General features: G+C 47.0%; 1 protein-coding gene across 2 annotated transcripts; it reads left to right on the top strand.

The window, feature by feature from the left end:
- Nucleotides 1-779: 779 nt before the first annotated feature.
- Nucleotides 780-15,296, top strand: Mtnr1b (melatonin receptor 1B). Of its 2 annotated transcripts, NR_172018.1 has the most exons (3): nucleotides 780-1,117; nucleotides 11,449-12,642; nucleotides 14,971-15,296. NR_172018.1 is itself a non-coding variant. In NM_001393841.1 (2 exons), exons 1-2 carry the CDS (start codon nucleotides 895-897, stop codon nucleotides 12,318-12,320), a joined length of 1,095 nt encoding a protein of 364 aa, NP_001380770.1. In that variant the 5' UTR covers nucleotides 795-894; the 3' UTR covers nucleotides 12,321-12,372. The 2 variants fall into 2 exon arrangements, 1 of the variants encoding a protein (NP_001380770.1); NM_001393841.1 differs by lacking the exon at nucleotides 14,971-15,296 and having other exon boundaries at nucleotides 795-1,117; nucleotides 11,449-12,372.
- The last annotated feature ends 845 nt before the right edge of the window (nucleotides 15,297-16,141 follow it).

Genomic DNA, 16,141 nt, shown 5'->3' with positions numbered 1-16,141 from the left:
TGAGGCAATATTGAGATCCCATTTGCAGTCTCTTGATAAATTCAGGTTTCGTGGTCATGTGGGGCCAACATAAGTGGCACTAAGGAGGTCACTAAGGAGGTCAGGGAGCATCGTGAGTGGCCAAATTTCCTTCCATCCTGTGCTCATGCTTCCTGCCCTTCTCCCAAGCCCACATTATAATTACCTCCACTGTGGACCATGGAGCCATATAAGCACCATTCTTAAACCAATATCCATACATGTATTTGTTTTCCAGCACTAACCTCGTGGTTATTCACAATACACACTCGTGGCTACTGGATACTTCCCTGTCACTTCCCAGAGCTCAGCACTATTGGCTTTCTAACTCTGGGGTTGATCCCCACTCCTCAGGAGTCATCTGCTCTTTAGAGCAGCAGCGCCTGGCAAGGGGGTCTCAAACCCCATCTTTCTGATGATCAGACAGCTCATACCACCAGCATCTGCTCCAGCCCGCAAAGGGTGTCCCCAAATGGACACAGCTCCTCCACGTAGTAAAGGATCTAGCTAGTTCTGGTTTTTAGGGGCCCAGGCCTTACCAACTAGGCCACCTAAGGTGGGCCAGACACTGGTAGACCATCTATTGATGGGCCAGACACAGGCTGTTCTCTGGCCACAGAGCAGAGCAGAGATGCTCGCTGTAGTGCTGCTCCTCAGCATGCCACTGAGGGACTCGTTCCTCTCCACAACACCTGAGCCCCAGTCCTTGTCTGGATCTTTTATTTCTCTCCGCCCCTCTGCCCACGTTCAATTAATTGTCTCCTCTTGGTCCCTCCCCACAGCCTCTTCTTAGCACTTGCTGGGCGGGGAGGGGACAGCGGGAGCGCCCCCAAGCAGTGCACACCTTGCGCATCTATCCCGGGCTGCAGCGTCACCATGCCTGACAACAGCTCCATCGCCAACTGCTGTGCGGCCAGCGGGCTGGCAGCGCGCCCTAGTTGGCCCGGGTCAGCGGAGGCGGAGCCCCCTGAGACTCCCCGGGCACCCTGGGTGGCTCCCATGCTATCTACAGTAGTCATTGTCACCACAGCTGTGGACTTCGTGGGGAACCTGCTTGTGATCCTCTCGGTGCTCAGGAACCGCAAGCTGCGGAACGCAGGTGAGTGTCAGCTTCCTTGAGGCTGGGATCCCATCGCACCCCGCCCCGGCTACTGGTTCCTACCCTGAACGTTAGATCCATAAGACCTCCACACACACCCGGCACCCACAGGTCCCGTTCTCTTTTTAGTGACAGGTGTCTCTTTCCATTCTTTCCATCCTAGTCCCAGACTTTGGCTCTTTGAAGAAGTTAAGGGAAGTTCTGGTTTCCTCCTGCTAAGTTAGTCTGGAAGCTGTACAGGACACACCAGGCACATTAGTGCCAACATGAATGAGCCGGGCTTTCCTTGAGCACTTGTTTGTGGCAGGATGTGAGCACTGTAGAGCTACACACTGTGGCTACCCATGGCATTTCAACTGTTTCTGGTAGATGAGGCCCCCTTTGGCCATGGAAGCTCCTGCCCTCTCCCTACCTGCCAAACTGACTTCATACAGGAGGTCATTTAAAAGCCTTTGCTGGAAGAATGACTGGGCACTGTATGGACGTGAGCAACGGGTGGAGGCAAGCATTCTCCTAAGCGTTGTGTCAAAAATGCATCCCGTCACTAGAAGATCCAATTCCAAGTAAGAGTGTAATTTAGACATTTGCAGGTGAAGCTTCCATTCTGAGTGAAGACAGGGGAATTGTGGGACACCGTGAGAACTTAAGCAATGATTTGGCTAAGTTATATGTCAATCCTTAAAATCCTTTTCCATTCCAATCTAGTCCCATTTCAACTTTTCCCTGCAGAGCATCAAAACTAGAGACAGGGGTGTGCAAACTCAACTCCTGACTGGGTACTGCAATGTGTGACCAGGTGAGCCTGAGGTGGACCTCAGTGACACACTGGTTGATTTTGTGATTCTTATCTTGCATGTTAGGGCCATCTAAAGTCAAATAAGGTGTGAAAATAAACCGTGGGAAAGCCTTTCAAGACGCCAAGCTCTTGGCAAAAGCCATTCATACTAAATTGTATAAACGCCTTGGGGAAAGAGAGTGCTGAGAATTTTTATCTATAAAAGAATCCAGGAGCAAAGTGTGAGCTTTTAGTTAGCCTGTGGGAAACCTAACACTACTAAGGAGCACGAACTTCACACAGGCACCAGTTAGTAGGGCTCGTGTTTCCTGGAATACCTTTGCAAGACATCATTTTAGCTCTGGAAAATAACCTGGAATAGCGAAGAGTTACTGCTAGAAAACTGTGCTTTACACACGCACGCACACACGCATGTACGCATGCACGCACACACACTCACATTCACACTGCCCTAATATTGCTACCTCAAACATTCATCTCCTGAACAGGAAGGCAGGTGTTCTGTGGACCAGTGTGCCTAGCCCTCTAGGTCCTCATACTTTGCTCCTGGACCTGCTGGATACCCAGAGAAGCCTGCTCAGCCCTTAGATTGCCATAAGAGAGGCAGTTTGAGGAAGTGCTCACTGCTGCTTTTTGCCTGAGGAAGGTCTGAATCCTGCCCCTTTTCCACCCCACGTAGGACTGTCCCACTCTGTGTTCCAGACCCGAGTGTGCAGCCAGGCCTGGGGAGAAGGTGGAATTGCTGGTGCTTCATCCTGTTCCTCCTATCCCCTGCTGCCTGTGCACTAGTGCCCAGCACTAGAGAAACAAATTAGCATGCTATGCAGGAGCATTAATTCCTGCCCTGCTGGCAACTTGTAGTCATGCAATTTAATCAGTGCTTGCTTGTGCTTGTTTGCTTTTCATTTCTCCTCATCATCCTCATCCTCATCCTTTTCCTCTTCCCCCTCCTCCTTATTTTGTGCTAGAAATGGACCAAAGAATCACATCCATGCTAGGAAAGTACTCACTATGTGTTGTACACTCAGCCCTTGTTTAATGCCTGTTGGCTTTATTGATGGCAGTTATTTTATTTTTTTAAATGTAGTGTTGTCTTTAAATGACCATGGTAGAGTGATATTTCAAAATGCTTGAAAACCTGCATTCAGCACCTATACACTCTTTATTAGTCATTTTTAAACTAAAGTTGTTATCTTTACTTCAAGAACAACTTCTCTCTGATTTTCTGTATTCCTCCATTCCCTTAATCTGTCAGTACTGCTGTATTTCCATAGCTATGTTTCCACTGCTAGGAGGAAAAAAAAACAGCATAAGGAAGGAAAGGTTTGCTTTGGCTCATAATTTGAGCTGCAGTCCATCGTGGTGGGAGAGCATGGCAGCAGGAGTCTGAGACATGGGTGGGCATACTGTCTCTACAGTCAGGAACCAGGAAGAGGAGAATAGTGATTCTCAGCTCAAATGCCTTTTTGTATCTGGCCTAGGAACCACTCCATACATTGGTGCTTCCCACATTTAAAGTGAGCCCACATCGTTCAACTCAATCTGAAAACATCTGTGTCCTGTAGACAGGGACAGAGGTATGTCTCCTGGGTAATTCTAGATCTTGTGGAGGTGACAGTCAATATATACTGTCATACAATTCTGATTATGCATATAAAGGACATTTATTTCCAGTAACCAAGATGCAATGCCCTGAGGTTCCATCGTGCTTCCCAGGAGACATGAGGACTCCTTACTGACTGTCACAAGACCAGTTCCATTGTGGGAGCTGTTAGGGTGTGGGGGGCTTGGGGACAAAGGCATAGATTCAGGGAACCGACCACTGTGAGAACAGTCAGGTATGTGCCATCCTTTCTATAAGCCAGAGCCTTACCCACAGTGCCTTGTCACCTCACATTATCCTTCCTGGGGGCAATGCAAGCTCAAAATATACCTCACGCTGTCCTCCTAAGCCCGTATCTGTACTGGTCACGAAGGCCTGCCTGCGATAGCTCCTAGATGGCTGGAATCCCTCAGCAGCCTCAGCTGCACACAGTCTCTAAAACTTGTTCACCGTTGCCTCTCAGTGCCTCCTTGATACTCTGTCTTGAACCACCATCAGCTGTTTCAAAGGCTGGGGTTGATGGCTCCATACATAAGGCACCTGATGTGCAAATGTAAGAGGAACAGAGTTCAGATCTCTAGCATTTACATAAATATTAGGTGGGCATGGTGGCTTACTTGTGATACCAGCACTCTGGGAGCAGAGACAGGATCCTTGAAGCAAGCTGTTTAGCCAGACTAGCTGAATCAATAAACTCCAAGTTCAGCAAGTTACCTTATCTCAATGTGGAAAGTGGAAAGCAATCAAGGGCACTGATGTCAAGCTTTTGCCTACACACACACACACACACACACACACACACACACACACACAGCCTATAAAACATGGGGTTCTTGCTACCACAACCACCACCATACACTCCTCAACACAAAAGCCGATGGAATAGCATTGCCTCTGTGCACCCCACCATTATCTCCTCTGAAGCAGCATTAGTAATGCATAGCAATGTTCCTCACCCTGAGATCCTGTTACCAGTCAGGAGCCATGATCTGACAATGGAGGAGAACTCTTAGTCCTCACCAATTCCCTCTGAAGAATTCTCAGCTTCCTGGGGACATAGAGATTCTTCTGTCTAACTGCCTTCATTTCCAAAGCACTGGCTTCTGTACTTAGACACTATGTCCTGCAGGACATGGTCTGCCATGACTGTGGCATCTACAACTCACAGTGTAAAATGTGAATAGCAAAGCAGGTAAAGGTTAGGGAGCAAATGCCTGGGCAATTTCATTCCTTCCTTGCTGTCTTTAGCCATCAGAACTATTGCAGGCAAGAACAGGCTGCAATGGCTTATGTAAGGGCACCCTGTGAGTTTCCCAGGAGGATTAAATCACCTACCTTCACATGTGTTAGAACACACCCCCATCAAGACTGGGCATATGGCTTTATAGCTCATGTCTTACCTCATGGGGAATCCTAGTTCGACCCATGAGCCAATAAGACTTCAATACGACTGATAATAAGACAAGGACAGTACTCATAAATAATAGTTGGCATGGTTGTCCACTAGCAGAATGAGGGAGACAAACCTCTGGGCAGACCTGTGAGGGAGTCTCTTGATTAGGGTAATTGGAGAGGGAAGATCCTTCCGTGGGTGGCTTCAGTTTGCGGGCTGTAAATAAAAAGAAAGTGATCCGACCCCACCGTTCTGCTCCTTTAGCTTCCCCACTGGGAATGGAGTGTGATCTACTGCTTCAGGCCCCTGCACCACGTCCTCCCTACCGAGACGGACGGTGCCCTGGAAGTGGCGGCTGTAATAGACCTCTGTCTGTTTTATGTCACAGAAACAGAAAGCAGCTAAAGCAGTGACTGAGTATTTCCCCTGGGTCAGACAAAATCTTCATTTGAGAAACAGACAGAAAAGGGAAGAGGATGAATGGATGGGAGGAGGGGAAAAAGAAGAGGGTCCAATTCCCATGATAGACTTCAATGAAATCTATATGAAACCAACGGGTAGATACAAAAAAGTACACCAATAAAAATAAAATACTAATAAAATTGTAAAATTCTACAATCCCTCATCCAATGGATATCCCTGTGCAAATATTACTCTCTTTCATTCCTTGAAGTCAAAGCTGATTGAGAGAACAGGCAATAGACCACCATTTTATTCTCCTGTAAAAAGCAGAATTCACCTTGCTGATATCTTGGCTGACCTCCTCACTGCTGAGTTCTGCCGGGTCCTATTTCTGCCCTTCACTTGTGATGAACATCAATTCTCTACACCCTTATCAACTTCTATCTCTCCCATAGCTTTCTTGTCCTCTGGTTCTTTCTCTGTTATAGACTCATATGACTGGGTACTTGTTCCTTTATCTGGGAGATTAAAAATTGTCTGGCTAAACTTATAGGATTCTTACAAGAAGCGCCCAATGAACACCACAGAGCCTGGCAGCACATTTGTTCGTGTTCTGCTGTTACTGTTGCGTTTGTTAAATAAGATAGCACTCATCCTGGTTCCCAGATGAGCTCTTCCCATCATTGTGGAGAATGTTCGCTGATACCCTACCAGCTATTCTTTCAAATGTGTGCTTCGTATCCTCTTAAGTATGTCTTTTTTTCTTTAAGGTTATGAAATATCATCTTTGGTATTTTCCAGGACACTATTAATTTATGTAATCAAAGCAAAAACAGTTTTATCTCAGCCTTTGTAGGAGTCATCCTGACACCCTGAGGGGTTTTTTTTTTTTTTATAAGTAATAGGACTTTGAAAGAAAACAATTACTGCCCTCCAGGAATTCAAGAAGCTAATTAGGAGATTACTATAAATTTATCCATTGCTTGGGTACTTGTAAGGAAACCGAGTTATTGATAAAGTGAGTTATTAATAAAGTATTTGTTCAATCTTTTCAAAAGTGCTTATACCCAAATTGTTATTAGAACACTTCACATGATTCATGTTGGTATCACTATTGCTAACCTTTCATCGTAAGATCCTGTTTGAGGTGCACTGCCACTCTTGGGTGGAAGCAATCTTGTTGACAGGTTTTGGGGAATTGTTCTGCCTGACCAACACCATCCATTTTCATTGTCTGATTTAGGAACTTCTGCTCTTCCAACCTCCTTGTTCTGACATGGACAAGTTGGCCAATGTCCCTGTGTTGGTACATCATGACAGGTCTTTCTATGAGCATGTCATCCCTTCCTATATATGAGAGACAGCATCCTGTACAGTCTATTTAGATAACTGATGAAGGAAGACTGATCTGAAGGTGGTTAACCTCTCAGGCATAGCCATCGGTGGATTTCTCTCATTACCTGTGCTTTCATTCATTGGTCGTCTCTCTGTATGGGGATGGATGCCCTTGGATTGCTCACTGCCCATCCCTAAACCCCTAGCCCAGGCAGAACTGCTATGAGAAGATTCTCGTGGATACCTGCCAAATAAATGACGGACTTGAAGCTCAGTGCCAACAGCCATTTTAAACACAAGTAAACTCTTTAGATTTCGGGGGTGAAAAAAGAGGCCAGAGACAGAGGTCACTTTGCTTTTCAGAGTTCTATCTGATGAAGACTAGACAACATAGCACTGACCTCCTCCTCAGGTACAGAATTCCTTGAAAGGAGAAAGGATGAGAAGGTACTATACTGGGAGACATGGTTTATCTGTGAATAGTGAAGGGGTTCTACTTCAAAGAGAACAACCTGGTTGAGGCAGCCCCTTCCCACTGGTGTGCCTTGTCTGAAAGAGGCAGGCAGATGAGTCACTCTAAGACCTGTATATGATGTTCATATACAAGCCACTGTACAAGGTGAGGAACAGAGCTCCATGCCGGCTGATTGATTTCTCACCTGTTTGGGGAGGAAATTGATGGAGCGGGGGTCTCCTGAATCTCATCCAGTGCGACTCCAGCATCTCAGCATCTCACAGATGGGCGACAACGTAAGATCCACAGTCACCTAATTGGGATTCATGCCAAGAGAGCTGGAAGGCAGTAGGACCACTGGGCAGATGACTTTCCAGCAGGGATTGGTGGATTTCAGCCTTTTAGGAACAGCCGGCTTAATCAGGGAGAGTAATTGAATCACTTTCCACGTGCAGCTAATGCGTTCTGCTCGCTATTTACAAGCTGTTTGCCGCCTCTGGGGCATTATTAGGGGACAAGGCACATTAACGCAGCAGTTCTTGCTTTAGCTTTCCCAGGGAAACACTGGTAGAGCTGGCGCCAGTTTCCAGCCATTTTTGACTTTTTCTGCTCACAATAGTACATGCCAAGAGACTGTTTACTGTCCATCCTGAAACTGTCAGGACCTGTAGCAACCAACCTTCCTATGTTAGTGAAAGAAAATGTTCTTTACAAAATCACCACCAAGGAGCATGTTGTGGGTGTGGTCTCCAGTAGAAGAGGGAGGGATGGTTGATGAAGAGGTCACAGAGAAAGTTCAATAATTGCCCATGCCCATGACTAGAAATGAGCAGAACTAAGTGTATCTCAGGCGGCTCCAACCTCCAGCACCTCCTCCAAACTGATAAAGGAGCCTTAAAACCCCAGAAGAGAACATAGTCGTGATCCTCAGCGGAAGCCAAGAAACATGGACTAGGATGTGTCCCCGCTTTCTGGGGACTCAGTGCAGTTTGAGCCAATGCATCAACAGCTTTTCTAGTTGCTGGGACAAAACACCAGACACTGGCAGCCTGGGGGAAAAAGGTTTGACTCATTTGAGGGTGCAGCTCATGATGGGGGAGAAAGCAGAGAAGCAGGGTCATGACAGACAATCACACTGCAGTCACAGCTAGGAAGGGGAGAGTGGTGAATGCTGCCTGCTCTCCTATTCAGTCGAAGATCCAAACCGAGGGGATGGGGCCACCCATATTCAGGGTATGTCTTCCCCACTCAGTCACCCTAATCTAAAAACACTCTCAAGACATACTCATGGACACAACCACTGAGACTGAGAATAAATCGCAAAGACACCAACCAGAACCCACCCCCCCATGCCCTCAGTTGTATGTTTCTCACCTTGTAGTAACAACTGGAAAGGAAATAGGAGTTTTAGCTCACAAAATAAATTAAACCCTTAAACAACAGAGTAGGATGAATGCCCGCACCTCTCCCCCCAGAAGCCTAAGCAGGTTACACTGTCCCTAGACATCTTCCTTGGGTGATCCTTAGACCCCGGCACCATGCCTCCTCTCATCCCATGCTCCTCATCAGGGTTCACCCTTTACCATCCTGTCATAGGCCCTGGCCATTTTGGATCCTGCCCTGGCTCTGATGCCCGTGTACCTGCTGAGGTCCCAAGAACTTCCATAGTGTCGTGGGACTTCTTTTCTCTCTCTGAGCTGGCCTGACCTGGAGTTTTGAAGTGAAAATAAGTTCTTTCAGCTGGTCCCTACCATTCAGTCTTCTGATAGAGTGAGCACGTGTGTGGAGACGCAAGCAGGCTGGAGCCAGCCCTTTCCCAGCCCAGTGTTTTAACACATGCAAATGGAGTCTGCTTCGTGTGACAGATGAATTTCTGACATTTTTACAGACCTCAGCCTATCCTCTTCCTTCCCTAATGTTCACAGAGGTGGGCTCTCCATAGGATGAGGACAGATGAGGAATGGAGGTGTAGAATGATGATCAATTTGGAAGCAGGTCGGCGCACCTGCATCCCAGCCATCTTGGAAGTTCCTTCTGTGAATTCATTCTACCTTCACACTGCACTCATCTGTCCTACGACAAGCAGGAGACATTTTGTCACATGGGCAGAAGGTTGAAAAGACTATGTCCTGTGTATCATGCCACTGAGAAATCCCTTCCACGGACAGCCTGCTGTCTTTTGAGCACACAGCGAATGCTCAGAAACACAGGGCTTGGTGAGGCATGGTGGTGTTAGGGAAGGGAGCCGCTCCTGCCCTCAGCTTCATGTTGAAACCCTTCAGGTTCCTGGTGCTTTGCTCATGGTGCCCTGATGTTCTCAGACAGCATAGCTGGAGGTACAGAGACTGACCTTCAAGCTATGTTCCTGGATGACTATGGCTTCCCAGGGCTCTGGCTGATTGAGTTGATGACACTGAGAAGGGCTCCATTCAGAGGAGAAAGCTCAGAAAGCCAGGAAAGTGCAGGCAAAGGAAGAATGGCCATCACCGTGTTCCTCCAGTGTTTTGAGAGAAGAGAACAGTTGTGTCTCTGTGTTAGGGTTTTGTTTGTTTTTGTTTTTGCTTTTGTTTTTGTTTGTTTGTTTTTGAGGTTTTTTTTTCTGTGATAAAACACTATAACCAAAAGCAACGTGGGGAAAGGGGGGTATATTTTAGATCCCATGTTCTGTTCACAGTTCTTTATGAAGGTACATCAGAGCAGAAACTGAAGGTAGGAACCTGGAGGCAGGAGCTACAGCAGAAGCCATTAAGCAATGATGCTAAGTGTCTGGCTTGCTCCTCATGGCTCAACCTGCTTTGTTTGTTTGTTTGTTTGTTTGTTTGTTTGTTTAAATACTTTTAAAATTATTTTTTATTTATCTTACATCATGATCACAGCCCCCTACTTCCTCTCTCCCCAGCCGCACCCATACAGATCCCTCCACCATTCCTTCTCCTCAGAGAAGGAGAGCCCCCCTGGGCATCGCCCCACTCTGGGGCATCTAGTCCCAGCATATCTAGGCAAATCCTATCTCACTGAGGCACAACCAGGGAGTCCAAGTAGTGGGGAAGGGGATCCAATGGCAGGGAACAGAGACAGAGATGCCCACCATTCCACTTGTTACTGGAAGCACGTAAACACCAAGCCACACATTTGCTACAGATGTGGAGGGGGTCTAGGTCCAGCTCCTGGATGACCCTTGGTTGGTGGCTCAGGCTCTATGAGCTCCTACAGGTCAGTCAACTCTGTAGGTCTTCTGTGGTGTCCTTAACCTTTCTGATTTGTTCACGTCTATCCCCCACGCTTGTACAAGACTCCCCAAGCTCTGCCTGATGTTTGGCTCTGGGTCACTGAATCTGCTCCATCTGCTGATGGATGAGGAGACAGTTATGCTAGGCTCCTCTCTGCAAGCATAGCAGAGTATCACGAACAGTGTCAGGGGTTGGCTATCATACATGGGATGGGTCTCAAGTAGGGGCATTCATTGGTTGACTGTTCCCTCAGTCTCTGCTTACAGCCTGCTCTTGCTGGGCCCTCACACATCACTCATGAACCAAGAAAATACCCTGACAGACTTGCCTATAGGCCTATCTTATGGGAGAATTTTCTCAATTAAGATTCCCTCTACCCCATATGTGTCTAGGTTGGCGTCAAGTTGACAAAAGCCAACCAGGACACTGTACCTCTGTGCCTGTCCTGGAAGCAGTTACTTGGGAGTACCCACTCCACTGGCCATTGCTCTCAAAACACCTACCACAAGGTACGGTGATTAGTAATGCCTTGCAAGTTACCAAAGGAAGTCCATAAGAACCTGAGTAGACAAACACAGATGCAATTTGAGCTCTCAATTTTGTCTCCAAATGACACGGGATTTCCACTTCCCGTGCTGATGAAAGTGATTCAGAGAAAGACAAAATGCTGTGTACATGTCTGTGTGTGTGTGTGTGTGTGTGTGTGTGTGTGTGTGTGTGTGTGTGTGCGTGCGTGCGTGCGTGTGTGTGTAGATGCAAAAGTAAGTATGGGTATAGAAGCCAGAGATAAGCCTTGGGTATCATTCCTGTACTCCTGTATGAGGTACCATCTACCTCATATTTTCAGTCAGGATCTCTTATTAGAGTGGAACTCACTCATTAGGCTAGTGGGCCTAGTGGGGGTAGTTGGTGAGCCCCAGGGATCAATCTGCCTATCTTTCCTTGGAATTTTAAGAATTATCACTATGCCTGAATTCGTTTTAAAATTCTGGGAATCAAACTCAGGTCCTCATGGTTGAGTTGCAAGCATTTTACCCACTGAGCTATATCCCCATAAAAAGTAATGACCAGGAGTTGTGGAGCCCTTACTGACTACTAATCTGTGTTTCCTGCTTCAGGTAATTTATTTGTGGTGAATCTGGCCTTGGCTGACCTGGTGGTAGCCCTGTACCCTTACCCACTCATCCTTGTGGCCATTCTCCATGACGGTTGGGTACTTGGGGAGATCCACTGTAAGGCCAGTGCCTTTGTGATGGGCCTGAGTGTCATTGGCTCTGTCTTCAACATCACAGCCATTGCCATCAACCGCTACTGGTGCATCTGTCACAGTGCGACCTACCACCGAGCCTGCAGTCAGTGGCATGCTCCCCTCTACATCAGCCTCATCTGGCTTCTCACTCTGGTGGCCTTGGTGCCCAATTTCTTTGTGGGGTCTCTAGAATATGACCCGCGAATCTATTCCTGCACCTTCATCCAGACAGCCAGCACCCAATACACTATGGCTGTGGTGGCCATCCACTTCCTCCTTCCAATTGCTGTGGTGTCCTTTTGCTACCTGCGAATATGGATACTGGTGCTCCAGGCCCGAAGGAAGGCAAAGGCTGAGAGAAAGCTACGCCTGAGACCCAGTGACCTGCGCAGTTTCCTAACCATGTTCGCAGTGTTTGTGGTTTTCGCCATATGCTGGGCCCCCCTCAACTGTATTGGCCTTGCAGTGGCCATCAATCCAGAGGCAATGGCTCTTCAGATCCCAGAAGGGCTTTTTGTCACCAGTTACTTCCTAGCTTACTTCAACAGCTGCCTTAATGCTATTGTTTATGGGCTTCTGAACCAGAACTTCCGCAGGGAGTACAAGAGGATCCTCTCGGCCCTCTGGAGCACTGGGCGCTGCTTCCATGATGCTTCCAAATGCCACCTGACTGAGGATTTGCAGGGCCCAGTGCCACCTGCTGCCATGGCCACCATACCTGTCCAGGAAGGTGCTCTCTAGCCTGCATCAGCTCGTGGACCTAGCAGCAAACCTGTGAAATGAGCAGAACGGAATTGCTGTCAGTGCTGTTCAATTACTTGCTCACACTGCAGCCCACAACTGGTGAACTCAAGTGACCACAGGGACAAACCTGCAGACACTCCTAATGGCAAACTGGGCACTGGATTCCAATTGGCTGGGACAGAAGTCAAGCTGTACTCATAAGATGTCATTTTCCCTGCCACCTTGACCTGTTACTGAATGTTGCCTCTTCCTTGAAGGGCCAGGGGAAAAAGATCTCTTGATTACCTGAGCCGAAAGATCAAAATCTGCAGTGTTGAAGGTGAGTGACTTCCAGGGATTTTTATCAACTTTTCCTACACATCATTAATGTACCACACCACATACTGTATCCATACACACTACAATATATACACCAAGTGCATACCAATTACACTAGATACACACCATACACGCTCACACACCATGTACATATACACACCATATACCACATATATATATACAACAAACATAACAATATACATATGCAAACCACATATACATATACCAGACATATACCATACTTATATACATGAGGAACGTACACACAAAATATATACCATGTACATACATAGCACATAAATAGCACACATGCACATTATACTGTTTTCTTCAGATATCGAGAATGCTTGGTGAGTTTGATCCAGCAGGAGGACCATGATGTCTGGCCTGTGAGAGGTCAGTCTGTTGACAGACTGGTATCAGCAAAAGTTTGAGGGTATTTTCTTTGCACTAGTCACCGTGTTAAATTATCATATCTAATCCTCTCAAACTTCTTGGAATAGATAATAAAATGTGTTTGTGTAGTAAGAAATTTGTGTTTACAAAGAACTGAACTGATTGGCTGAGTTCAATTTGCTGCTAAGTTCAGAGGTAGGTGTGAGAGTCAGTCAGCACCCCCACTCTGCCCCTGCAGACCTTGGGAAAAGTGCCTTACAGGCTTGTGATCCACAGGGAGACGGACAGTTACCTCAGCTAGCCACAGGGCTTCCCTGGAGGCAGACCCAGGGAACCCTGGTGTGCAGCTGGCTTAGAATTAATTACAATATCACTGCCCTGCAGTGGGAGAAGTCCAAGTTGGACTGAAAGCTTAGTGACCTAGTTACCTGGACATCCCTGTAAAGTGTGAATCTCCTGGGCCCTGCCAGCGTTTCAGGTGTGGAAGTCGGATGTTAGAGATCCACTAGGGGAGTGACTATGGCTATGGGTGGCACCGTTAGTGACTGAGGGGGGATAATCCCTCTTTGGAAACTTAGGAAATAACCTACCTCCGTCTGACAGAGTCCCCAGAAATGCCAGAGTCCTCAGGCTCCTTGCACTGCACCTGCTTCCTAGACCCTGGGAGGAGGTTGAGACTAACCTGCTTAAGGAAGGTGTGGCTCTGTCCTCTGCTTCCTTTCTCCAGACACCAAACATAGAGGTTTTGGAAAAGAGGGAGTCATCAGTTGCTTGTCATCATCCCTACCTCTTAGTGCTAACTGTATGTGCGTACTTAGTAAATATCAGTAGAAGGAATACAGCCTCCCTTCATTTTCTCAGCCTATCAATGTCACTGGTACTCCAAGTCCTGGAGTGTAAGTGTGACGACCAGACCCTTTCTCGTGTCCTTAGGTTTTGGGGGATGAGCCAGTATCCCAGAAAACAAAAGGAAGTGGGGGAAGCTAGAGCATCAATCAATGGTCATACTCCATGGGATGGTCTCAGGCCACTGGCCCTGAGTTTAAACATGGGCAGTTCTCTTCAAACAGTGCAGAGATGACTCACGTTCTACTTGATGGACTCAATGTTCTCTTCAAAGATGCTTCCCTACCATCTTCCTTCCATGACCTTCCTCGGGATGCCTCGGTTTTGAGAAGTTTCCTTTTTAGGAAACCCTCAGCCTTCAAGGGACCTCAAGTTCAGGTGCAGACTTCTGATTGGTTGACATAGGTGGTCATCCAGCATTTTGGCCACCATGGATCATGGCACACACACACACACACACACACACACACACACACACACACACACCTTGTCAGAGACACATTTGGGATATAGTCACAAGAGACTAACAATTTTTCATTAACAAATTATCGCCAGCCATATTCAAGGAGGAAAATAAGAGCTAAAATCGGAGCTGTTTAAATTGTTCAAGGTGGGGAGGATTTTAAGACAGGATCCCATATAGTCCAGGCTGACCTTGAACTTCTGATCCTCCTTCCTCCTCTACTTCCTAAAGCAGGATTGCTGCTCCACCGGGCTCAGAGGAGCAGGTTTTAAAGTATGCCTTGTGCTCAGTCAAGTATGAGCTCAGTGATGTACAGCACAGCACTAGGAAACTTCCATGTGTAAAGCCCAAACCTTTCACCCACCGAGCAAGCATGAGCTGCCTTCTCTCCATGACCCTACATCTGGCTTTAGGGAGTGACTTCTTTGGAATCATCTTACATGTGCCCTCCTGTGACTGGACTCTTTCTTTTTTTTTTTTTTTGGTTCTTTTTTTCGGAGCTGGGGACCGAACCCAGGGCCTTGCGCTTCTTAGGCAAGCGCTCTACCACTGAGATAAATCCCCAACCCCGTGACTGGACTCTTTCATATGGGATAATGTTCTCCATGTTCCTTTGTATTACAGTGAGACTTCGTTCCTATGGAAGGAGAAGTAACCTACATCTACACTCATCGAACAGCCACTGTAACCCAGAAATCGCAGTTCTGAGAGTTCAGCAATAAGATCGAAGTCAAGATCTCACTGACTTACGTGCACTCCCATGTCTGTGATGATACTGCTCAAAATGGCCCAGATGTGAAAACATCTGTTGTATTCAAATGTTCTGATACCCCTTGGCACTTAGATGAATTTCAAGTGCTGGTTCCATTCTTAGCATTTTGGGTAAAATGCTGTGGGTCAAAGTGGCTGCTTGATTTCAGTCCAACAAAAGTGTTGATACTCCAACCCCCATTTTGGAGCCCTGTTGCTCTTTTGTACATGAATTCAAGTTCAGTTGTAGTCTTAACATTTATATATTCATATATCTGGAAGCCCAGTTTCCAGTGTTGAATGGATGCAGAAGAGACTCTAGCTCACAGGAGTAAAGAATCGGTGATTAAAATTGTCACTGCTCTTCCTATGGGGCTGCAAACCCCTTCAGTTCCTTCAGTCCTTCCCCTAACTCCTCCATTTGGGTCCCTATGTTCAGTTTAATGGTTGGGTGCAAGCATCTGCATCTGTATTGATCAGAGTCTGGCAGAGCCTCTCAGGAGACAGCTATATCAGGTTCCTGTCAGCAAGCAATTCTTGGCATCCACAATAGTGCCTGGGTTTGGTGGCTGCTTACAGGATGGATCCCCAGTTGGGTAATCTCTGGATGACCTTTCCTTCACTCTCTGCTCCATTCTTTGTTCCTGTATTTCCTTTCGACAAAACACCAATATCAACCAACCAGACCCCTCAGAGCTCCCAAGGACTAAACCACCAAAAAGAGTACACATGGAGGGACCCATAACTCTAACTACATATGTAGCAGAGGATGGCCTTATCTGACATCTATGGGAGTAGAGACCCTTGGTCCTGTGAAGGCTCAATGCCCCAGCTCAGGGGAATGCTAGGCTGTGAGGTGGGAGTGGGTGGGTGAGTGGGGGATCACCCTCATAGAAGCAGAGGAGGGATGAAATAGGGGGTTTACAGAGAGAAACCGGGAAAGGGCTTAACATTCGAAATGTAAATAAATAAAATAACAGAGAGAGAGAGAGAGAGAGAGAGAGAGAGAGAGAGAGAGCGCAATTGTCACTGTTATAGACTGAGG

The sequence above is a fragment of the Rattus norvegicus genome, chromosome 8 (genome assembly GCF_021556685.1).
Source record: "Rattus norvegicus strain SHRSP/BbbUtx chromosome 8, alternate assembly SHRSP_T2T, whole genome shotgun sequence".
Taxonomy (NCBI): Eukaryota; Metazoa; Chordata; class Mammalia; order Rodentia; family Muridae; genus Rattus; species Rattus norvegicus.
The sequence above is the reverse complement of the archived record's forward strand: the minus strand, read 5'-3'. Positions and strand labels throughout refer to the sequence as shown.

Bases quoted from the DNA above. Each gene is read 5' to 3' on its own strand.
- Mtnr1b (NM_001393841.1), top strand. From the start codon at position 895: ATGCCTGACAACAGCTCCATCGCCAACTGCTGTGCGGCCAGCGGGCTG. The intron at 1,118-11,448 runs GTGAGTGTCAGC...TTCCTGCTTCAG, and splicing joins CCGCAAGCTGCGGAACGCAG to GTAATTTATTTGTGGTGAAT.